This window comes from Chiloscyllium plagiosum, unplaced genomic scaffold (assembly GCF_037043375.1).
Source record: "Chiloscyllium plagiosum isolate Xiang-an unplaced genomic scaffold, Cpla_swu_hap1 HiC_scaffold_45, whole genome shotgun sequence".
Lineage (NCBI taxonomy): Eukaryota > Metazoa > Chordata > Chondrichthyes > Orectolobiformes > Hemiscylliidae > Chiloscyllium > Chiloscyllium plagiosum.
Genome location: NW_028270183.1, coordinates 19,252,963 through 19,279,047, shown reverse-complemented (window position 1 = coordinate 19,279,047; position 26,085 = coordinate 19,252,963). Strand labels below are relative to the sequence as shown.

Below are 26,085 nucleotides of genomic sequence, written 5' to 3'. Positions count from 1 at the left end.
GATGGAGGAGGGAGAGAGAGAGATGGGGAGGGAGAGAGAAATGGAGGAGGGAGAGAGAGATGGGGGAGAGAGAGAGAGAGATGGGGAGGGAGAGAGAGATGGAGGAGGGAGAGAGAGAGAGAGAGAGAGATGGGGAGGGAGAGAGAGATGGGGAGGGAGAGAGAGATGGGGAGGGAGAGAGAGAGATGGGGAGGGAGAGAGAGATGGGGAAGAGAGAGAGATGGGGGAGGGAGAGAGAGATGGAGGACGGAAAGAGAGAGAGATGGGGAGGGAGAGAGAGATGGAGGAGGGAGAGAGAGAGATGGGGAGAGAGAGATGGGGAGGGAGAGAGAGAGATGGGGAGGGAGATGGAGGAGGGAGAGAGAGAGAGATGGGGAGGGAGAGAGAGATGGAGGAGGGAGAGAGAGATGGGGGAGAGAGAGAGAGAGATGGGGGAGGGAGAGAGAGATGGGGGAGAGAGAGAGATGGGGGAGGGAGAGAGAGAGATGGGAGAGGGAGAGAGAGAGATGGGGAGGGAGAGTGAGATGGGGAGGGAGAGAGAGATGGGGGAGAGAGAGAGATGGGGAGGGAGAGAGAGAGATGGGGGAGGGAGAGAGAGATGGAGGAGGGAGAGAGAGATGGGGGAGGGAGAGAGAGATGTGGGAGGGAGAGAGAGAGAGATGGGGAGGGAGAGAGAGATGGGGAGGGAGAGAGAGATGGAGGAGGGAGAGAGAGATGGGGGAGGGAGAGAGAGATGGGGAGGGAGAGAGAGAGATGGGGGAGAGAGAGAGATGGGGGAGGGAGGGAGAGAGAGATGGGGAGGGAGAGAGAGAGATGGGGGAGGGAGAGAGAGATGGGGAGGGAGAGAGAGAGATGGGGGAGAGAGAGAGATGGGGGAGGGAGGGAGAGAGAGATGGGGGAGGGAGAGAGAGAGATGGGGAGGGAGAGAGAGAGATGGGGGAGGGAGAGAGAGATGGGGAGGGAGAGAGAGATGGGGAGGGAGAGAGAGATGGAGGAGGGAGAGAGAGATGGGGGAGAGAGAGAGAGATGGGGAGCGAGAGAGAGAGAGATGGGGGAGGGAGAGAGAGATGGGGGAGGGAGAGAGAGAGAGAGATGGGGGGAGAGAGAGAGATGGGGAGGGAGAGAGAGAGATGGGGGCGGGAGAGAGAGAGATGGGGTGGGAGAGAGAGATGGGGGAGGGAGAGAGAGAGAGATGGGGGGAGAGTGAGAGATGGGGAGGGAGAGAGAGAGATGGGGGCTGGAGAGAGAGATGGAGAAGGGAGAGAGAGAGAGAGAGAGAGATGGGGGAGGGAGAGAGAGATGGGGAGAGAGAGAGAGAGATGGGGAGGGAGAGAGAGATGGGGAGGGAGAGAGAGAGATGGGGGAGGAAAAGAAAGATGGAGGAGGGAGAGAGAGATGGGAGGGAGAGAGAAATGGGGGAGTGAGAGAGAGAGAGAGAGAGATGGGGCAGGGAGAGAGAGAGATGGGGGAGGGAGAGAGAGATGGGGAGGGAGTGAGAGATGGGGGAGGGAGAGAGAGAGAGAGAGATGGGGGAGGGAGAGAGAGATGGAGGAGGGAGAGAGAGAGATGGGGGAGGGAGAGAGCGATGGAGGAGGGAGAGAGAGAGATGGGGAGGGAGAGAGAAATGGAGGAGGGAGAGAGAGATGGGGGAGAGAGAGAGAGAGAGATGGGGAGGGAGAGAGAGATGGAGGAGGGAGAGAGAGAGAGAGAGAGATGGGGAGGGAGAGAGAGATGGGGAGGGAGAGAGAGATGGGGAGGGAGAGAGAGAGATGGGGAGGGAGAGAGAGATGGGGAAGAGAGAGAGATGGGGGAGGGAGAGAGAGATGGAGGAGGGAAAGAGAGAGAGATGGGGAGGGAGAGAGAGATGGAGGAGGGAGAGAGAGAGATGGGGAGAGAGAGATGGGGAGGGAGAGAGAGAGATGGGGAGGGAGATGGAGGAGGGAGAGAGAGAGAGATGGGGAGGGAGAGAGAGATGGAGGAGGGAGAGAGAGATGGGGGAGAGAGAGAGAGATGGGGGAGGGAGAGAGAGATGGGGGAGAGAGAGAGATGGGGGAGGGAGAGAGAGAGATGGGAGAGGGAGAGAGAGAGATGGGGAGGGAGAGTGAGATGGGGAGGGAGAGAGAGATGGGGGAGAGAGAGAGATGGGGAGGGAGAGAGAGAGATGGGGGAGGGAGAGAGAGATGGAGGAGGGAGAGAGAGATGGGGGAGGGAGAGAGAGATGTGGGAGGGAGAGAGAGAGAGATGGGGAGGGAGAGAGAGATGGGGAGGGAGAGAGAGATGGAGGAGGGAGAGAGAGATGGGGGAGGGAGAGAGAGATGGGGAGGGAGAGAGAGAGATGGGGGAGAGAGAGAGATGGGGGAGGGAGGGAGAGAGAGATGGGGAGGGAGAGAGAGATGGGGGAGGGAGAGAGAGATGGGGAGGGAGAGAGAGAGATGGGGGAGAGAGAGAGATGGGGGAGGGAGGGAGAGAGAGATGGGGGAGGGAGAGAGAGAGATGGGGGAGGGAGAGAGAGAGATGGGGGAGGGAGAGAGAGATGGGGAGGGAGAGAGAGATGGGGAGGGAGAGAGATGGGGAGGGAGGGAGAGAAAGGTTGGAGGGAGGGAGAGAGAAATAGGAGAGGGGAGAGGAAGAGAGAGAGGTGGAGGGAGAGAGGGTGGGGGAAGGGAGAGTGAGAGATGGGGAGGGAGAGAGATGGAGGAGGGAGAGAGAGGTGGGGGGAGTTGGGTGAGAAAGCTGGGAGAGGGATGTGGGGATAGGGAGAGAGAGGTTGGGGGAGGGAGAGGGAGGTGCGGAGTTAGAAAAGGAGGTGGAGGGGAGGGAGAGACCAGTTGGGGGAGGGAGTGAGGATTGCCGTGCTGAGGAAGATTCAGGTTCAACCAATCAGTGGAAACCGAAGTCCTGATGTGTTTTTTGACATGGTTGCTGACGCTGCAGACCTAGCTTTAATAATAAACCATTAGTTTATTGAGCAAAGGAAATTAACATAAAATAAACTAAATCAATCTTATTTGTTTGTACGACAATGTCAGTGATTTAAACACAATACAAAAGTGTGATGAGGGAGCAGCAGTCCAAAAGTATGTGATTGCAAACCTGTTGGACTATAACCTGGTGTCATGTGACCTCTGACCTTGTCCACCAGGAGGTCATGTAACTGTCTCAAAGGTACAGACCTGTCTGGTCAAGAATCAAAGCCAAAATACAACAATTGCTAAATACAACTGTTATTAAACTGAAGATGTCTAATGTTTGATTCTCTTCCTTGCCTTTCCCAACATCCATTGCCAGTTTTCAGCATTTGTATAATTTGGAACATTCCTGGATGTCATTCCAAGGGAAGATCAAATAATCAGGATAACGACATTGGTAAGTAGCGAAGAATTAACTGTTGACTAAAAACATGGCGTTACTATTATAACATAATATTCCATTATGACGCAACAGCGTGGAATAAATTAATTGTGAATTTTACTTTTTATTTTCTGAAGCCTCCTTGCAAACGTGAAGTTGTTAAAGTCCATTAGATCAAAGAAGATACATGGAATCCTTCTCACTACAGCTCTTGTAAAATAGAATGGGACTCTGTTTAAAAATGATGTCTACCTGCCAGAGTTGCACTGCAGTGGACAAAGTTAAAACTCACACAACACCAGGTTATAGTCCAACAGGTTTAATTGGAAGCACACTAGCTTTCGGAGCGACGCTCCTTCATCAGGTGGTGAAGGAACAGTGCTTCGAAAGCTACTGCTTCCAAATAAATCTGTTGGAGGATGACATGGTGTTGCGTGATCTTTAACTCTGTTGGAACATCATGTCACATTTGTTCATTCATGTGTGGTCTGCAGACCATTCACTGATTGCCCTTTGATTCATTGGGAGCTGTATCCTGATCAGATGTCTGACACTCATGGGTGAAACAATGCTGCCCCCTCTCCAGGGATAATCAAGGAGACAGCATTTGCGCATAAGTTGGCACACAGACATGAACTCTGCTATTGGCTTCTTAAACTACATTCCACCAAGCGAGAAAAAACATTCATCATAATGTGCCTATAAAATCCCTTACATTGTGCCTATAAAATCCCGTACATTGTGCCTATAAAATCCCCTACATTGTGTCTATAAAATCCCCTACATTGTGTCTATAAAATCCCCTACATTGTGTCTATAAAATCCCCTGCATTGTGCCTATAAAATCCCGTACATTGTGCCTATAAAATCCCCTACATTGTGTCTATAAAATCCCCTACATTGTGCCTATAAAATCCCGTACATTGTGCCTATAAAATCCCGTACATTGTGCCTATAAAATCCCCTACATTGTGTCTATAAAATCCCCTACATTGTGCCTATAAAATCCCCTACATTGTGCCTATAAAATCCCCTACATTGTGTCTATAAAATCCCCTACATTGTGTCTATAAAATCCCGTACATTGTGCCTATAAAATCCCTTACATTGTGCCTATAAAATCCCCTACATTGTGCCTATAAAATCCCGTACATTGTGCCTATAAAATCCCCTACATTGTGTCTATAAAATCCCCTACATTGTGCCTATAAAATCCCGTACATTGTGCCTATAAAATCCCCTACATTGTGTCTATAAAATCCCCTACATTGTGCCTATAAAATCCCCTACATTGTGCCTATAAAATCCCCTACATTGTGTCTATAAAATCCCCTACATTGTGTCTATAAAATCCCGTACATTGTGCCTATAAAATCCCTTACATTGTGCCTATAAAATCCCCTACATTGTGCCTATAAAATCCCGTACATTGTGCCTATAAAATCCCCTACATTGTGCCTATAAAATCCCCGACATTGTGCCTATAAAATCCCGTACATTGTGCCTATAAAATCCCCTACATTGTGCCTATAAAATCCCGTACATTGTGCCTATAAAATCCACTGCATTGTGCCTATAAAATCCCGTACATTGTGCCTATAAAATCCACTGCATTGTGCCTATAAAATCCCCTTCATTTTGCCAAGAAAATCCCCTGCATTGTGCCTATAAAATCCCCTACATTGTGCCTATAAAATCCCCTACATTGTGTCTATAAAATCCCCTACATTGTGTCTATAGAATCCCCTTCATTTTGCCAAAAAAATCCCCTGCATTGTGTCTAAAAATTCCCCTGCATTGTGCCTATAAAATCCCCTACATTGTGCCTATAAAATCCCCTACATTGTGCCTATAAATTCCCCTGCATTGTGCCTATAAAATCCCCTACATTGTGTCTATAAAATCCCCTACATTGTGTCTATAGAATCCCCTTCATTTTGCCAAAAAAATCCCCTGCATTGTGCCTATAAAATCCCCTGCATTGTGCCTATAAAATCCCATGCATTGTGCCTATAAAATCCACTGCATTATGCCTATAAAATCCCCAGCATTGTGCCTATAAAATCCCCTGCATTGTGCCTATAAATTCCCCTGCATTGTGCCTATAAAATCCCCTGCATTGTGCCTATAAAATCCTCTACATTGTGACTATACAATCCCCTACATTGTGCCGATAAAAGCTCTTACATTGTGCCTATAAAATACCCTAAATTGTACTATAAAATCCCGTACATTGTGCCTATAAGATCCCGTAAATTGTGCCTATAAAATCCACTGTATAGTGCCTATAAAATCCCCAACATTGTGCCTATAAAATCCTCTACGTTGTGCCTATAAAATCCTCTACATTGTGACTATACAATCCCTTACATTGTGCCGATAAAAGCTCTTACATTGTGCCTATAAAATACCCTAAATTGTACTATAAAATCTCCTACATTGTGCCTATAAGATCCCGTAAATTGTGCCTATTAAATCCCCTGTATTATGCCTATAAAATCCCCTACATTGTGACTATAAATTCCTGTATATTGTGCCTATAACATCCCCTACATTGTGCCTATAAAATCCCCTGCATTGTGCCTATAAAATCCCCTATATTGTGCCTATAAAATCCCCTGCATTGTGTCTATAAAATCCCCTGCATTGTGCCTATAAAATCCCCTGTGTTGTGTCTATGAAATCCCCTACATTGTGTCTATAAAATCCCTGACATTGTGTCTATAAAATCCCTTGCATTGTGCCTATAAAATCACCTACATCGTGCCTATAATATCCCCTACATTGTGTCTAAAAAATCCCCTACATTGTGCCTATAAAATCCCCTGCATTGTGCCAATAAAATCCCCTGCATTGTGCCTATAAACATCCCGGCATTGTGCCTGTAATATTCCTTGCATTTTGCAATAAAATCTCATACATTGTGCGTATAAAATCCTCTGCGTTGCGCCTATAAAAGCCCCTGCATTGTGCCTGTAATATTCCTTGCATTTTGCCTATAAACTCCCCTACATTGTGCCTAGAAAATCCCCTATATTGTGCCTATAAAATCCCCTACATTGTGCCTATAAAACCACTTATACTGTGCCTATAAAATCCCCTGCGTTGTGCCTATAAAATCCCCTACCTTGTGCCTATAAAATCCCCTCCATTGTGCCTATAAAATCCCATGCGTTGTGCCTGTAAAATCCCCTGCATTGAGCCTATAAAACCACTTATACTGTGCCTATATTATCCCCTGTATTGTGCCTATAAATTCCCCTGCATTGTGCCTATAAATTCCCCTGCATTGTGCCTATAAAATCCCCTGCATTGTGCCTATAAAATCCCCTACATTGTGCCTATAAAATCCCCTGCGTTGCGCCTATAAAATTCCCTAGTGTGCCTATAAAAATCCCGGCATTGTGCCTGTAATATTCCTTGCATTTTGCCGATAAAATCCCCTACATTGTGCCTATAAAATCCCCTACATTGTGCCTATAAAATTCCCTGCGTTGTGCCTATAAAATCCCCTACATTGTGTCTATAAAATCCCCTACATTATGCCTATAAAATCCCATACATTGTGCCTATAAAATCCCCTGCATTGTGCCTATAAAATCCACTGCATTATGCCTATAAAATCCCCAGCATTGTGCCTATAAAATCCTCTACATTTTGCCTATAAAATCCCCTGCATTGTATCTATAAAATTCCCTGCATTTTGCCAATAAATTCCCCTGAATTGTGTCTGTAAAATCACTTATATTGTGCATATAAAATCACCCATATTCTATCTATAGAATCCCCTTCATTTTGCCAAAAAAATCCCCTGCATTGTGCCTATAAAATCCCCTGCATTATGCCTATAAAATCCCATACATTGTGCCTATAAAATCCCCTGCATTGTGCCTATAAATTCCCCTGCATTGTGCCTCTAAAATCCCCTACATTGTGTCTATAAAATCCCCTACATTCTGTCTATAGAATCCCCTTCATTTTGCCAAAAAAATCCCCTGCATTGTGCCTATAAAATCCCCTGCATTGTGCCTATAAAATCCCCTGCATTGTGCCTATAAAATCCACTGCATTATGCCTATAAAATCCCCTGCATTGTATCTATAAAATTCCCTGCATTTGCCAATAAAATCCCCTGAATTGTGTCTGTAAAATCACTTATATTGTGCATATAAAATCACCCATATTGTGTCTATAGAATCCACTTCATTTGCCAAACAAATCTCCTGCATTGTGCCTATAAAATCCCCTGAATTGTGTCTGTAAAATCACCCACATTGTGTCTATAGAATCCCCTTCATTTGCCAAAAAAATCCCCTGCATTGTGCCTATAAAATCCCGTACATTGTGCCTATAAAATCCCCTACATTGTGCCTATAAAATCCACTGCATTGTATCTATAAAATCCCCTGCATTTTGCCAATAAAGTCCCCTACATTGTGCCTATAATATCCACTGCATTGTGCCTATAAAATCCCCTACATTGTGCCTATAAAATCCCCTACATTGTGTCTATAAAATCACCTCCATTGTGTCTATAGAATCCCCTTCATTTTGCCAAGAAAATCCCCTGCATTGTGCCTATAAAATCCCCTACATTGTGCCTATAAAATCCCCTACATTGTGTCTATAAAATCCCCTACATTGTGTCTATAGAATCCCCTTCATTTTGCCAAAAAAATCCCCTGCATTGTGTCTAAAAATTCCCCTGCATTGTGCCTATAAAATCCCCTACATTGTGCCTATAAAATCCCCTACATTGTGCCTATAAATTCCCCTGCATTGTGCCTATAAAATCCCCTACATTGTGTCTATAAAATCCCCTACATTCTGTCTATAGAATCCCCTTCATTTTGCCAAAAAAATCCCCTGCATTGTGCCTATAAAATCCCCTGCATTGTGCCTATAAAATCCCCTGCATTGTGCCTATAAAATCCACTGCATTATGCCTATAAAATCCCCAGCATTGTGCCTATAAAATCCCCTGCATTGTGCCTATAAAATCCCCTGCATTGTGCCTATAAATTCCCCTGCATTGTGCCTATAAAATCCCCTGCATTGTGCCTATAAAATCCACTGCATTATGCCTATAAAATCCCCAGCATTGTGCCTATAAAATCCTCTACATTTTGCCTATAAAATCCCCTGCATTGTATCTATAAAATTCCCTGCATTTTGCCAATAAAATCCCCTGAATTGTGTCTGTAAAATCACTTATATTGTGCATATAAAATCACCCATATTGTGTCTATAGAATCCACTTCATTTGCCAAACAAATCTCCTGCATTGTGCCTATAAAATCCCCTGAATTGTGTCTGTAAAATCACCCACATTGTGTCTATAGAATCCCCTTCATTTGCCAAAAAAATCCCCTGCATTGTGCCTATAAAATCCCGTACATTGTGCCTATAAAATCCCCTACATTGTGCCTATAAAATCCACTGCATTGTATCTATAAAATCCCCTGCATTTTGCCAATAAAGTCCCCTACATTGTGCCTATAATATCCACTGCATTGTGCCTATAAAATCCCCTACATTGTGCCTATAAAATCCCCTACATTGTGTCTATAAAATCACCTCCATTGTGTCTATAGAATCCCCTTCATTTTGCCAAGAAAATCCCCTGCATTGTGCCTATAAAATCCCCTACATTGTGCCTATAAAATCCCCTACATTGTGTCTATAAAATCCCCTACATTGTGTCTATAGAATCCCCTTCATTTTGCCAAAAAAATCCCCTGCATTGTGTCTAAAAATTCCCCTGCATTGTGCCTATAAAATCCCCTACATTGTGCCTATAAAATCCCCTACATTGTGCCTATAAATTCCCCTGCATTGTGCCTATAAAATCCCCTACATTGTGTCTATAAAATCCCCTACATTCTGTCTATAGAATCCCCTTCATTTTGCCAAAAAAATCCCCTGCATTGTGCCTATAAAATCCCCTGCATTGTGCCTATAAAATCCCCTGCATTGTGCCTATAAAATCCACTGCATTATGCCTATAACATCCCCAGCATTGTGCCTATAAAATCCCCTGCATTGTGCCTATAAATTCCCCTGCATTGTGCCTATAAAATCCCCTGCATTGTGCCTATAAAATCCACTGCATTATGCCTATAAAATCCCCAGCATTGTGCCTATAAAATCCCCTACATTGTGCCTATAAATTCCCCTGCATTGTGCCTATAAAATCCCCTGCATTGTGCCTATAAAATCCACTGCATTATGCCTATAAAATCCCCAGCATTGTGCCTATAAAATCCCCTGCATTGTGCCTATAAATTCCCCTGCATTGTGCCTATAAAATCCCCTGCATTGTGCCTATAAAATCCACTGCATTATGCCTATAAAATCCCCAGCATTGTGCCTATAAAATCCTCTACATTGTGCCTATAAAATCCCCTGCATTGTATCTATAAAATTCCCTGCATTTTGCCAATAAAATCCCCTGAATTGTGTCTGTAAAATCACTTATATTGTGCATATAAAATCACCCACATTGTGTCTATAGAATCCCCTTCATTTGCCAAAACAATCCCCTGCATTGTGCCTATAAAATCCCGTACATTGTGCCTATAAAATCCCCTACATTGTGCCTATAAAATCCACTGCATTGTGTCTATAAAATCCCCTACATTCTGTCTATAGAATCCCCTTCATTTTGCCAAAAAAATCCCCTGCATTGTGCCTATAAAATCCCCTGCATTGTGCCTATAAAATCCCCTGCATTGTGCCTATAAAATCCACTGCATTATGCCTATAAAATCCCCAGCATTGTGCCTATAAAATCCCCTGCATTGTGCCTATAAATTCCCCTGCATTGTGCCTATAAAATCCCCTGCATTGTGCCTATAAAATCCTCTACATTGTGACTATACAATCCCCTACATTGTGCCGATAAAAGCTCTTACATTGTGCCTATAAAATACCCTAAATTGTACTATAAAATCCCGTACATTGTGCCTATAAGATCCCGTAAATTGTGCCTATAAAATCCACTGTATAGTGCCTATAAAATCCCCAACATTGTGCCTATAAAATCCTCTACATTGTGCCTATAAAATCCTCTACATTGTGACTATACAATCCCCTACATTGTGCCGATAAAAGCTCTTACATTGTGCCTATAAAATACCCTAAATTGTACTATAAAATCTCCTACATTGTGCCTATAAGATCCCGTAAATTGTGCCTATTAAATCCCCTGTATTATGCCTATAAAATCCCCTACATTGTGACTATAAATTCCTGTATATTGTGCCTATAACATCCCCTACATTGTGCCTATAAAATCCCCTGCATTGTGCCTATAAAATCCCCTATATTGTGCCTATAAAATCCCCTGCATTGTGTCTATAAAATCCCCTGCATTGTGCCTATAAAATCCCCTGTGTTGTGTCTATGAAATCCCCTACATTGTGTCTATAAAATCCCTGACATTGTGTCTATAAAATCCCTTGCATTGTGCCTATAAAATCACCTACATCGTGCCTATAATATCCCCTACATTGTGTCTAAAAAATCCCCTACATTGTGCCTATAAAATCCCCTGCATTGTGCCAATAAAATCCCCTGCATTGTGCCTATAAACATCCCGGCATTGTGCCTGTAATATTCCTTGCATTTTGCAATAAAATCTCATACATTGTGCGTATAAAATCCTCTGCGTTGCGCCTATAAAAGCCCCTGCATTGTGCCTGTAATATTCCTTGCATTTTGCCTATAAACTCCCCTACATTGTGCCTAGAAAATCCCCTATATTGTGCCTATAAAATCCCCTACATTGTGCCTATAAAACCACTTATACTGTGCCTATAAAATCCCCTGCGTTGTGCCTATAAAATCCCCTACCTTGTGCCTATAAAATCCCCTCCATTGTGCCTATAAAATCCCATGCGTTGTGCCTGTAAAATCCCCTACATTGTGCCTATAAATTCCCCTGCATTGTGCCTATAAAATCCCCTACATTGTGTCTATAAAATCCCCTACATTCTGTCTATAGAATCCCCTTCATTTTGCCAAAAAAATCCCCTGCATTGTGCCTATAAAATCCCCTGCATTGTGCCTATAAAATCCCCTGCATTGTGCCTATAAAATCCACTGCATTATGCCTATAAAATCCCCAGCATTGTGCCTATAAAATCCCCTGCATTGTGCCTATAAAATCCCCTGCATTGTGCCTATAAATTCCCCTGCATTGTGCCTATAAAATCCCCTGCATTGTGCCTATAAAATCCACTGCATTATGCCTATAAAATCCCCAGCATTGTGCCTATAAAATCCTCTACATTTTGCCTATAAAATCCCCTGCATTGTATCTATAAAATTCCCTGCATTTTGCCAATAAAATCCCCTGAATTGTGTCTGTAAAATCACTTATATTGTGCATATAAAATCACCCATATTGTGTCTATAGAATCCACTTCATTTGCCAAACAAATCTCCTGCATTGTGCCTATAAAATCCCCTGAATTGTGTCTGTAAAATCACCCACATTGTGTCTATAGAATCCCCTTCATTTGCCAAAAAAATCCCCTGCATTGTGCCTATAAAATCCCGTACATTGTGCCTATAAAATCCCCTACATTGTGCCTATAAAATCCACTGCATTGTATCTATAAAATCCCCTGCATTTTGCCAATAAAGTCCCCTACATTGTGCCTATAATATCCACTGCATTGTGCCTATAAAATCCCCTACATTGTGCCTATAAAATCCCCTACATTGTGTCTATAAAATCACCTCCATTGTGTCTATAGAATCCCCTTCATTTTGCCAAGAAAATCCCCTGCATTGTGCCTATAAAATCCCCTACATTGTGCCTATAAAATCCCCTACATTGTGTCTATAAAATCCCCTACATTGTGTCTATAGAATCCCCTTCATTTTGCCAAAAAAATCCCCTGCATTGTGTCTAAAAATTCCCCTGCATTGTGCCTATAAAATCCCCTACATTGTGCCTATAAAATCCCCTACATTGTGCCTATAAATTCCCCTGCATTGTGCCTATAAAATCCCCTACATTGTGTCTATAAAATCCCCTACATTCTGTCTATAGAATCCCCTTCATTTTGCCAAAAAAATCCCCTGCATTGTGCCTATAAAATCCCCTGCATTGTGCCTATAAAATCCCCTGCATTGTGCCTATAAAATCCACTGCATTATGCCTATAAAATCCCCAGCATTGTGCCTATAAAATCCCCTGCATTGTGCCTATAAATTCCCCTGCATTGTGCCTATAAAATCCCCTGCATTGTGCCTATAAAATCCACTGCATTATGCCTATAAAATCCCCAGCATTGTGCCTATAAAATCCCCTACATTGTGCCTATAAATTCCCCTGCATTGTGCCTATAAAATCCCCTGCATTGTGCCTATAAAATCCACTGCATTATGCCTATAAAATCCCCAGCATTGTGCCTATAAAATCCCCTGCATTGTGCCTATAAATTCCCCTGCATTGTGCCTATAAAATCCCCTGCATTGTGCCTATAAAATCCACTGCATTATGCCTATAAAATCCCCAGCATTGTGCCTATAAAATCCTCTACATTGTGCCTATAAAATCCCCTGCATTGTATCTATAAAATTCCCTGCATTTTGCCAATAAAATCCCCTGAATTGTGTCTGTAAAATCACTTATATTGTGCATATAAAATCACCCACATTGTGTCTATAGAATCCCCTTCATTTGCCAAAACAATCCCCTGCATTGTGCCTATAAAATCCCGTACATTGTGCCTATAAAATCCCCTACATTGTGCCTATAAAATCCACTGCATTGTGCCTATAAAATCCCCTACATTGTGCCTATAAAATCCCCTACATTGTGTCTATAAAATCCCCTACATTGTGTCTATAAAATCCCCTACATTGTGCCTATAAAATCCCGTACATTGGGCCTATAAAATCCCCTACATTGTGCCTATAAAATCCCGTACATTGGGCCTATAAAATCCCCTACATTGTGCCTATAAAATCCCGTACATTGTGCCTATAAAACCCCCTACATTGTGCCTATAAAACCCCCTACATTGTGCCTATAAAATCCCCTACATTGTGTCTATAAAATCCCCTACATTGTGCCTATAAAATCCCGTACATTGGGCCTATAAAATCCCCTACATTGTGCCTATAAAATCCCGTACATTGGGCCTATAAAATCCCCTACATTGTGCCTATAAAACCCCCTACATTGTGCCTATAAAACCCCCTACATTGTGCCTATAAAATCCCCTACATTGTGTCTATAAAATCCCCTACATTGTGCCTATAAAATCCCGTACATTGGGCCTATAAAATCCCCTACATTGTGCCTATAAAATCCCGTACATTGGGCCTATAAAATCCCCTACATTGTGCCTATAAAATCCCCTACATTGTGCCTATAAACTCCCCTACATTGTGCCTATAAAATCCCCTGTGTTGTGCCTATAAACTCCCCTACATTGTGCCTATAAAATCCCCTACATTGTGCCTATAAAATCCCCTACATTGTGCCTATAAACTCCCTACATTGTGCCTATAAAATCCCCTGTGTTTTGCCTATAAACTCCCTACATTGTGCCTATAACATCCACTGCATTATGCCTATAAAATCCCCAGCATTGTGCCTATAAAATCCCCTGCATTGTGCCTATAAATTCCCCTGCATTGTGCCTATAAAATCCCCTGCATTGTGCCTATAAAATCCACTGCATTATGCCTATAAAATCCCCAGCATTGTGCCTATAAAATCCTCTACATTGTGCCTATAAAATCCCCTGCATTGTATCTATAAAATTCCCTGCATTTTGCCAATAAAATCCCCTGAATTGTGTCTGTAAAATCACTTATATTGTGCATATAAAATCACCCACATTGTGTCTATAGAATCCCCTTCATTTGCCAAAACAATCCCCTGCATTGTGCCTATAAAATCCCGTACATTGTGCCTATAAAATCCCCTACATTGTGCCTATAAAATCCACTGCATTGTGCCTATAAAATCCCCTACATTGTGCCTATAAAATCCCCTACATTGTGTCTATAAAATCCCCTACATTGTGTCTATAAAATCCCCTACATTGTGCCTATAAAATCCCGTACATTGGGCCTATAAAATCCCCTACATTGTGCCTATAAAATCCCGTACATTGGGCCTATAAAATCCCCTACATTGTGCCTATAAAATCCCGTACATTGTGCCTATAAAACCCCCTACATTGTGCCTATAAAACCCCCTACATTGTGCCTATAAAATCCCCTACATTGTGTCTATAAAATCCCCTACATTGTGCCTATAAAATCCCGTACATTGGGCCTATAAAATCCCCTACATTGTGCCTATAAAATCCCGTACATTGGGCCTATAAAATCCCCTACATTGTGCCTATAAAACCCCCTACATTGTGCCTATAAAACCCCCTACATTGTGCCTATAAAATCCCCTACATTGTGTCTATAAAATCCCCTACATTGTGCCTATAAAATCCCGTACATTGGGCCTATAAAATCCCCTACATTGTGCCTATAAAATCCCGTACATTGGGCCTATAAAATCCCCTACATTGTGCCTATAAAATCCCCTACATTGTGCCTATAAACTCCCCTACATTGTGCCTATAAAATCCCCTGTGTTGTGCCTATAAACTCCCCTACATTGTGCCTATAAAATCCCCTACATTGTGCCTATAAAATCCCCTACATTGTGCCTATAAACTCCCTACATTGTGCCTATAAAATCCCCTGTGTTTTGCCTATAAACTCCCTACATTGTGCCTATAACATCCACTGCATTGTACCTATAAAATCCCCTGCATTTTGCCAATAAAATCCCCTGAATTGTGTCTGTAAAATCACTTATATTGTGCCTATAAAATCCCCTACATTGTGCCTATAAAATCCCCTACATTGTGCCTATAAAATCCCCTGCATTGTGCCTATAAAATCCCCTACATTGTGCCTATAAAATCCCCTGCATTGTGCCTATAAAATCCCTTGCACTGTGTCTATAAAACCAGTTACACTGTGCCTATAAACTCCCCGACATTTTGTCTATAAAATCCCTTGAATTGTGTATATAAAATCTTCTACATGGTGCCTATAAAATCCCCTACATGGGGCCTATATAAGCACCTACATGGTGCCTATAAACTCCCCTACATTGTGCCTATAAAATCCCCTACCTTGTGCCTATAAACTCCCCTACATTGTGCCTATAAAATCCCCTACATTGTGCCTATAAAATCCCCTACCTTGTGCCTATAAACTCCCCTACATTGTGCCTATAAAATCCCCTACATTGTGCCTATAAAATCCCCTACATTGTGCCTATAAACTCCCCTACATGGTGCCTATAAACTCCCCTACATGGTGCCTATAAAATCCCCTACATTGTGCCTATCAAATCCCCTACATTGTGCCTATAAACTCCCCTACATGGTGCCTATAAACTCCCCTACATGGTGCCTATAAAATCCCCTACATTGTGCCTATAAAATCCCCTACATTGTGCCTATAAACTCCCCTACATGGTGCCTATAAACTCCCCTACATGGTGCCTATAAAATCCCCTACATTGTGCATATCAAATCCCCTACATTGTGCCTATAAACTCCCCTACATGGTGCCTATAAACTCCCCTACATGGTGCCTATAAAATCCCCTACATTGTGCATATCAAATCCCCTACATTGTGCTTATAAACCCCCCTACATTGTGCCTATAAAATCCCCTGCATTGTGCCTGTCAAATTCCTTGCATTGTGCCTATAAACTCCCCTACATCGTGGCCATAAAATCCCCTGCATTGTGCCTGTAATTTTCCTTGCATGGTGCCTATAAACTCCCCTACATTATGCCTCTAATATCCCTTACATTGTGCCTATTTAATACCCTGCATTATGCCCATAAAGTCCCCTAAATGATGCCTGTAAAATCACCTACATTGTGTGTATAAAATCCTTTGCATTTTCTATATAATCCCTTACATTGTGCCGATACAATCCCCTACATTGTGCCTATAAAATCCCCTACATTGTGCCTATAAAATCCCCTACATTGTGCCTATAAAACCCCCTACATTGTGCCTATAAAACCCCCTACATTGTGCCTATAAAATCCCCTACATTGTGCCTATAAAACCCCTGCATTGTGCCTATAAAATCCCCTGCATTGTGCCTATAAAATCCCTTACATTGTGCCTATAAAATACCCTGCATTGTGCCTATAAATCACTTACATTATGCCTATAAAATCCCTTGCATTGTGTCTATAAAATCCCCTACATTGTGCCTATAAAATACCCTGCATTGTGCCTATAATATTCCTTGAATTTTGCGTATAAAATCCCCAACATTGTGCCTATAAAATCCCCACATTGTGCCTATAAAATCCCCTGCCTTGTGCCTATAAAATCCCCTGCATTGTGCCTGTAATATTCCTTGTATTTTGCGTATAAAATCCCATACATTGCATCTATAAAATACCCTACATTGTGCCTATAAAATCCCCTACATTATGTCTATAAACTCCCCGACATTGTGCCTATAAATTCCCCAACTTTGTGTCTATAAAATCACCTGCATTGTGCATGTAATATTCCTTGCATGATGCCTATAAAATGTGCTACATTGTGCCTATAAATTCTCTCGAATTGTGTCTATAAAATCCCCTACATTATGCCTATAAAACCCCCTACATTATGTCTATAAATTCCCCTACATTGTGCCTATAAAATCCCCTGCATTGTGCCTATAAAATCCCCTGCATTGTGCCTATAAAATCCCCTCAAATGTGTCTAAGAAATCTCCTGCATTATGTCTATAAAATCCCCTACATTGTGCCTATAAAATCCCCACATTGTGTCTATAATATCCCCTACATTGTGTCTATATTATTACCTGAATTGTGCCTATACAATTCCCTACATTGTGCTTATAACATCCCCTCCATTGTGCCTATAAAATCCCATGCATTGTGTCTATATTATTACCTGTATTGTGCCTATAAAATCCCCTACATTGTGCCTATAAAATCCCCTACATTGTGCCTATAAAATCCCCTACATTGTGCCTATAAAATCCCCTACATTGTGCCTATAAAATCCCCTGCATTGTGCCTATAAAATCCCCTACATTGTGCCTATAAAATCCCCTGCATTGTGCCTATACAATCCCCTACATTGTGCCTATAAAATCCCCTACATTGTGCCTATAAAATCCCCTACATTGTGCCTATAAAATCCCGTACATTGTGCCTATAAAATCCCCTACATTGTGCCTATAAAATCCCCTACATTGTGCCTATAAAATCCCCTACATTGTGCCTATAAAATCCCCTACATTATGCCTATAAAATCCCCTACATTGTGCCTATAAAATCCCCTACATTGTGCCTATAAAATCCCCTACATTGTGCCTATAAACCCCCTGCATTGTGCCTATAAAATCCCCTACATTGTGCCTATAAAATCCCCTACATTGTGCCTATAAAATCCCCTACATTGTGCCTATAAAATCCCCTACATTGTGCCTATAAAATCCCGTACATTGTGCCTATAAAATCCCCTACATTGTGTCTATAAAATCCCGTACATTGTGCCTATAAAATCCACTGCATTGTGCCTATAAAATCCCGTACATTGTGCCTATAAAATCCCGTACATTGTGTCTATACAATCACCTACATTGTGCCTATAAAATCCCCTACATTGTGCCTATAAAATCCCCTACATTGTGCCTATAAAATCCTCTACATTGTGCCTATAAAATCCCCTACATTGTGTCTATAAAATCCCGTACATTGTGCCTATAAAACCCCTACATTGTGTCCATACAATCACCTACATTGTGCCTATAAAATCCCCTACATTGTGCCTATAAAATCCCCTACATTGTGCCTATAAAATCCCCTACATTGTGCCTATAAAATCCACTGCATTGTGCCTATAAAATCCCGTACATTGTGCCTATAAAATCCCGTACATTGTGCCTATAAAATCCCGTACATTGTGCCTATAAAATCCCCTACATTGTGCCTATAAAACCCCTACATTGTGTCTATACAAACCCCTACATTGTGTCTATAAAATCCCCTACATTGTGCCTATAAAATCCCCTACATTGTGCCTATAAAATCCACTGCATTGTGCCTATAAAATCCCGTACATTGTGCCTATAAAATCCCGTACATTGTGCCTATAAAATCCCGTACATTGTGTCTATACAATCACCTACATTGTGCCTATTAAATCCCCTACATTGTGCCTATAAAATCCCCTACATTGTGCCTATAAAATCCCCTAAATTGTGCCTATAAAATCCCGTACATGGTGCCCATAAAATCCCCTGCATTGTGCCTATAAAATCCCCTACATTGTGCCTATAAAATCCCCTACATTGTGCCTATAAAATCCCGTACATTGTGCCTATAAAATCCCCTACATTGTGTCTAAAAAATCCCGTATATTGTGCCTATAAAATCCACTGCATTGTGCCTATAAAATCCCGTACATTGTGCCTATAAAATCCACTGCATTGTGCCTATAAAATCCCGTACATTGTGCCTATAAAATCCCCTGCATTGTGTCTATAAAATCCCGTACATTGTGCCTATAAAATCCACTGCATTGTGCCTATAAAATCCCGTACATTGTGCCTATAAAATCCACTGCATTGTGCCTATAAAATCCCGTACATTGTGCCTATAAAATCCCGTACATTGTGTCTATAAAATCCCGTACATTGTGCCTATAAAAGCCCCTACATTGTGTCTATAAAATCCCCTACATTGTGCCTATAAAATCCCCTACATTGTGCCTATAAAATCCCCTACAATGTGCCTATAAAATCCACTGCATTGTGCCTATAAAATCCCCTACATTGTGTCTATAAAATCCCCGATATTGTGCCTATAAAATCCCCTACATTTTGCCTATAAAATCCCCTACATTGTGCCTATAAAATCCACTGCATTGTGTCTATAAAATCCCCTACATTGTGCCTATAAAATTCCGTACATTGTGCCTATAAAATCCCCTACATTGTGCCTATAAAATCCCCTACATTGTGCCTATAAAATCCCCTGCATTGTGCCTATACAATCCCCTACATTGTGCCTATAAAATCCCCTACATTGTGCCTGTAAAATCCCGTACATTGTGCCTATAAAATCCCGTACATTGTGCCTATAAAATCCCCTACATTGTGCCTATAAAATCCCCTACATTGTGCCTATAAAATCCCCTACATTGTGCCTATAAAATCCCCTACATTGTGCCTATAAACCCCCTGCATTGTGCCTATAAAATCCCCTACATTGTGTCTATAAAATCCCGTACATTGTGTCTATAAAATCCCCTACATTGTGTCTATAAAATCCCTGACATTGTGTCTATAAAATCCCTTGCATTGTGCCTATAAAATCACCTACATCGTGCCTATAATATCCCCTACATTGTGTCTAAAAAATCCCCTACATTGTGCCTATAAAATCCCCTGCATTGTGCCAATAAAATCCCCTGCATTGTGCCTATAAACATCCCGGCATTGTGCCTGTAATATTCCTTGCATTTTGCAATAAAATCTCATACATTGTGCGTATAAAATCCTCTGCGTTGCGCCTATAAAAGCCCCTGCATTGTGCCTGTAATATTCCTTGCATTTTGCCTATAAACTCCCCTACATTGTGCCTAGAAAATCCCCTCCATTGTGCCTATAAAATCCCCTCCATTGTGCCTATAAAATCCCATGCGTTGTGCCTGTAAAATCCCCTGCATTGAGCCTATAAAACCACTTATACTGTGCCTATATTATCCCCTGTATTGTGCCTATAAATTCCCCTGCATTGTGCCTATAAATTCCCCTGCATTGTGCCTATAAAATCCCCTGCATTGTGCCTATAAAATCCCCTACATTGTGCCTATAAAATCCCCTGCGTTGCGCCTATAAAATTCCCTAGTGTGCCTATAAAAATCCCGGCATTGTGCCTGTAATATTCCTTGCATTTTGCCGATAAAATCCCCTACATTGTGCCTATAAAATCCCCTACATTGTGCCTATAAAATTCCCTGCGTTGTGCCTATAAAATCCCCTACATTGTGTCTATAAAATCCCCTACATTATGCCTATAAAATCCCATACATTGTGCCTATAAAATCCCCTGCATTGTGCCTATAAAATCCACTGCATTATGCCTATAAAATCCCCAGCATTGTGCCTATAAAATCCTCTACATTTTGCCTATAAAATCCCCTGCATTGTATCTATAAAATTCCCTGCATTTTGCCAATAAATTCCCCTGAATTGTGTCTGTAAAATCACTTATATTGTGCATATAAAATCACCCATATTCTATCTATAGAATCCCCTTCATTTTGCCAAAAAAATCCCCTGCATTGTGCCTATAAAATCCCCTGCATTATGCCTATAAAATCCCATACATTGTGCCTATAAAATCCCCTGCATTGTGCCTATAAATTCCCCTGCATTGTGCCTCTAAAATCCCCTACATTGTGTCTATAAAATCCCCTACATTCTGTCTATAGAATCCCCTTCATTTTGCCAAAAAAATCCCCTGCATTGTGCCTATAAAATCCCCTGCATTGTGCCTATAAAATCCCCTGCATTGTGCCTATAAAATCCACTGCATTATGCCTATAAAATCCCCTGCATTGTATCTATAAAATTCCCTGCATTTTGCCAATAAAATCCCCTGAATTGTGTCTGTAAAATCACTTATATTGTGCATATAAAATCACCCATATTGTGTCTATAGAATCCACTTCATTTGCCAAACAAATCTCCTGCATTGTGCCTATAAAATCCCCTGAATTGTGTCTGTAAAATCACCCACATTGTGTCTATAGAATCCCCTTCATTTGCCAAAAAATCCCCTGCATTGTGCCTATAAAATCCCGTACATTGTGCCTATAAAATCCCCTACATTGTGCCTATAAAATCCACTGCATTGTATCTATAAAATCCCCTGCATTTTGCCAATAAAGTCCCCTACATTGTGCCTATAATATCCACTGCATTGTGCCTATAAAATCCCCTACATTGTGCCTATAAAATCCCCTACATTGTGTCTATAAAATCACCTCCATTGTGTCTATAGAATCCCCTTCATTTTGCCAAGAAAATCCCCTGCATTGTGCCTATAAAATCCCCTACATTGTGCCTATAAAATCCCCTACATTGTGTCTATAAAATCCCCTACATTGTGTCTATAGAATCCCCTTCATTTTGCCAAAAAAATCCCCTGCATTGTGTCTAAAAATTCCCCTGCATTGTGCCTATAAAATCCCCTACATTGTGCCTATAAAATCCCCTACATTGTGCCTATAAATTCCCCTGCATTGTGCCTATAAAATCCCCTACATTGTGTCTATAAAATCCCCTACATTCTGTCTATAGAATCCCCTTCATTTTGCCAAAAAAATCCCCTGCATTGTGCCTATAAAATCCCCTGCATTGTGCCTATAAAATCCCCTGCATTGTGCCTATAAAATCCACTGCATTATGCCTATAAAATCCCCAGCATTGTGCCTATAAAATCCCCTGCATTGTGCCTATAAAATCCCCTGCATTGTGCCTATAAATTCCCCTGCATTGTGCCTATAAAATCCCCTGCATTGTGCCTATAAAATCCACTGCATTATGCCTATAAAATCCCCAGCATTGTGCCTATAAAATCCTCTACATTTTGCCTATAAAATCCCCTGCATTGTATCTATAAAATTCCCTGCATTTTGCCAATAAAATCCCCTGAATTGTGTCTGTAAAATCACTTATATTGTGCATATAAAATCACCCATATTGTGTCTATAGAATCCACTTCATTTGCCAAACAAATCTCCTGCATTGTGCCTATAAAATCCCCTGAATTGTGTCTGTAAAATCACCCACATTGTGTCTATAGAATCCCCTTCATTTGCCAAAAAAATCCCCTGCATTGTGCCTATAAAATCCCGTACATTGTGCCTATAAAATCCCCTACATTGTGCCTATAAAATCCACTGCATTGTATCTATAAAATCCCCTGCATTTTGCCAATAAAGTCCCCTACATTGTGCCTATAATATCCACTGCATTGTGCCTATAAAATCCCCTACATTGTGCCTATAAAATCCCCTACATTGTGTCTATAAAATCACCTCCATTGTGTCTATAGAATCCCCTTCATTTTGCCAAGAAAATCCCCTGCATTGTGCCTATAAAATCCCCTACATTGTGCCTATAAAATCCCCTACATTGTGTCTATAAAATCCCCTACATTGTGTCTATAGAATCCCCTTCATTTTGCCAAAAAAATCCCCTGCATTGTGTCTAAAAATTCCCCTGCATTGTGCCTATAAAATCCCCTACATTGTGCCTATAAAATCCCCTACATTGTGCCTATAAATTCCCCTGCATTGTGCCTATAAAATCCCCTACATTGTGTCTATAAAATCCCCTACATTCTGTCTATAGAATCCCCTTCATTTTGCCAAAAAAATCCCCTGCATTGTGCCTATAAAATCCCCTGCATTGTGCCTATAAAATCCCCTGCATTGTGCCTATAAAATCCACTGCATTATGCCTATAACATCCCCAGCATTGTGCCTATAAAATCCCCTGCATTGTGCCTATAAATTCCCCTGCATTGTGCCTATAAAATCCCCTGCATTGTGCCTATAAAATCCACTGCATTATGCCTATAAAATCCCCAGCATTGTGCCTATAAAATCCCCTACATTGTGCCTATAAATTCCCCTGCATTGTGCCTATAAAATCCCCTGCATTGTGCCTATAAAATCCACTGCATTATGCCTATAAAATCCCCAGCATTGTGCCTATAAAATCCCCTGCATTGTGCCTATAAATTCCCCTGCATTGTGCCTATAAAATCCCCTGCATTGTGCCTATAAAATCCACTGCATTATGCCTATAAAATCCCCAGCATTGTGCCTATAAAATCCTCTACATTGTGCCTATAAAATCCCCTGCATTGTATCTATAAAATTCCCTGCATTTTGCCAATAAAATCCCCTGAATTGTGTCTGTAAAATCACTTATATTGTGCATATAAAATCACCCACATTGTGTCTATAGAATCCCCTTCATTTGCCAAAACAATCCCCTGCATTGTGCCTATAAAATCCCGTACATTGTGCCTATAAAATCCCCTACATTGTGCCTATAAAATCCACTGCATTGTGTCTATAAAATCCCCTACATTCTGTCTATAGAATCCCCTTCATTTTGCCAAAAAAATCCCCTGCATTGTGCCTATAAAATCCCCTGCATTGTGCCTATAAAATCCCCTGCATTGTGCCTATAAAATCCACTGCATTATGCCTATAAAATCCCCAGCATTGTGCCTATAAAATCCCCTGCATTGTGCCTATAAATTCCCCTGCATTGTGCCTATAAAATCCCCTGCATTGTGCCTATAAAATCCTCTACATTGTGACTATACAATCCCCTACATTGTGCCGATAAAAGCTCTTACATTGTGCCTATAAAATACCCTAAATTGTACTATAAAATCCCGTACATTGTGCCTATAAGATCCCGTAAATTGTGCCTATAAAATCCACTGTATAGTGCCTATAAAATCCCCAACATTGTGCCTATAAAATCCTCTACATTGTGCCTATAAAATCCTCTACATTGTGACTATACAATCCCCTACATTGTGCCGATAAAAGCTCTTACATTGTGCCTATAAAATACCCTAAATTGTACTATAAAATCTCCTACATTGTGCCTATAAGATCCCGTAAATTGTGCCTATTAAATCCCCTGTATTATGCCTATAAAATCCCCTACATTGTGACTATAAATTCCTGTATATTGTGCCTATAACATCCCCTACATTGTGCCTATAAAATCCCCTGCATTGTGCCTATAAAATCCCCTATATTGTGCCTATAAAATCCCCTGCATTGTGTCTATAAAATCCCCTGCATTGTGCCTATAAAATCCCCTGTGTTGTGTCTATGAAATCCCCTACATTGTGTCTATAAAATCCCTGACATTGTGTCTATAAAATCCCTTGCATTGTGCCTATAAAATCACCTACATCGTGCCTATAATATCCCCTACATTGTGTCTAAAAAATCCCCTACATTGTGCCTATAAAATCCCCTGCATTGTGCCAATAAAATCCCCTGCATTGTGCCTATAAACATCCCGGCATTGTGCCTGTAATATTCCTTGCATTTTGCAATAAAATCTCATACATTGTGCGTATAAAATCCTCTGCGTTGCGCCTATAAAAGCCCCTGCATTGTGCCTGTAATATTCCTTGCATTTTGCCTATAAACTCCCCTACATTGTGCCTAGAAAATCCCCTATATTGTGCCTATAAAATCCCCTACATTGTGCCTATAAAACCACTTATACTGTGCCTATAAAATCCCCTGCGTTGTGCCTATAAAATCCCCTACCTTGTGCCTATAAAATCCCCTCCATTGTGCCTATAAAATCCCATGCGTTGTGCCTGTAAAATCCCCTACATTGTGCCTATAAATTCCCCTGCATTGTGCCTATAAAATCCCCTACATTGTGTCTATAAAATCCCCTACATTCTGTCTATAGAATCCCCTTCATTTTGCCAAAAAAATCCCCTGCATTGTGCCTATAAAATCCCCTGCATTGTGCCTATAAAATCCCCTGCATTGTGCCTATAAAATCCACTGCATTATGCCTATAAAATCCCCAGCATTGTGCCTATAAAATCCCCTGCATTGTGCCTATAAAATCCCCTGCATTGTGCCTATAAATTCCCCTGCATTGTGCCTATAAAATCCCCTGCATTGTGCCTATAAAATCCACTGCATTATGCCTATAAAATCCCCAGCATTGTGCCTATAAAATCCTCTACATTTTGCCTATAAAATCCCCTGCATTGTATCTATAAAATTCCCTGCATTTTGCCAATAAAATCCCCTGAATTGTGTCTGTAAAATCACTTATATTGTGCATATAAAATCACCCATATTGTGTCTATAGAATCCACTTCATTTGCCAAACAAATCTCCTGCATTGTGCCTATAAAATCCCCTGAATTGTGTCTGTAAAATCACCCACATTGTGTCTATAGAATCCCCTTCATTTGCCAAAAAAATCCCCTGCATTGTGCCTATAAAATCCCGTACATTGTGCCTATAAAATCCCCTACATTGTGCCTATAAAATCCACTGCATTGTATCTATAAAATCCCCTGCATTTTGCCAATAAAGTCCCCTACATTGTGCCTATAATATCCACTGCATTGTGCCTATAAAATCCCCTACATTGTGCCTATAAAATCCCCTACATTGTGTCTATAAAATCACCTCCATTGTGTCTATAGAATCCCCTTCATTTTGCCAAGAAAATCCCCTGCATTGTGCCTATAAAATCCCCTACATTGTGCCTATAAAATCCCCTACATTGTGTCTATAAAATCCCCTACATTGTGTCTATAGAATCCCCTTCATTTTGCCAAAAAAATCCCCTGCATTGTGTCTAAAAATTCCCCTGCATTGTGCCTATAAAATCCCCTACATTGTGCCTATAAAATCCCCTACATTGTGCCTATAAATTCCCCTGCATTGTGCCTATAAAATCCCCTACATTGTGTCTATAAAATCCCCTACATTCTGTCTATAGAATCCCCTTCATTTTGCCAAAAAAATCCCCTGCATTGTGCCTATAAAATCCCCTGCATTGTGCCTATAAAATCCCCTGCATTGTGCCTATAAAATCCACTGCATTATGCC

The 26,085-nt window shown here is 41.3% G+C and overlaps 1 protein-coding gene across 5 annotated transcripts in view; it reads left to right on the top strand.

The window, feature by feature from the left end:
• The window catches only part of LOC122552354 (putative adhesion G protein-coupled receptor E4P), a 136,203-nt gene that overhangs the window by 23,357 nt on the left and 86,761 nt on the right, over window positions 1–26,085 (top strand). For all 5 annotated transcript variants that reach the window (XM_087983537.1, XM_087983536.1, XM_087983534.1 and 2 more), the window contains exon 2: window positions 3,289–3,366. Coding sequence is in view for 4 of the 5 variants with exons in the window: in XM_087983536.1 (XP_087839662.1) it covers window positions 3,289–3,366 (78 nt within the window). In the remaining variant the exon portion in view is untranslated. The remainder of the gene's footprint in view (window positions 1–3,288; window positions 3,367–26,085) is intronic.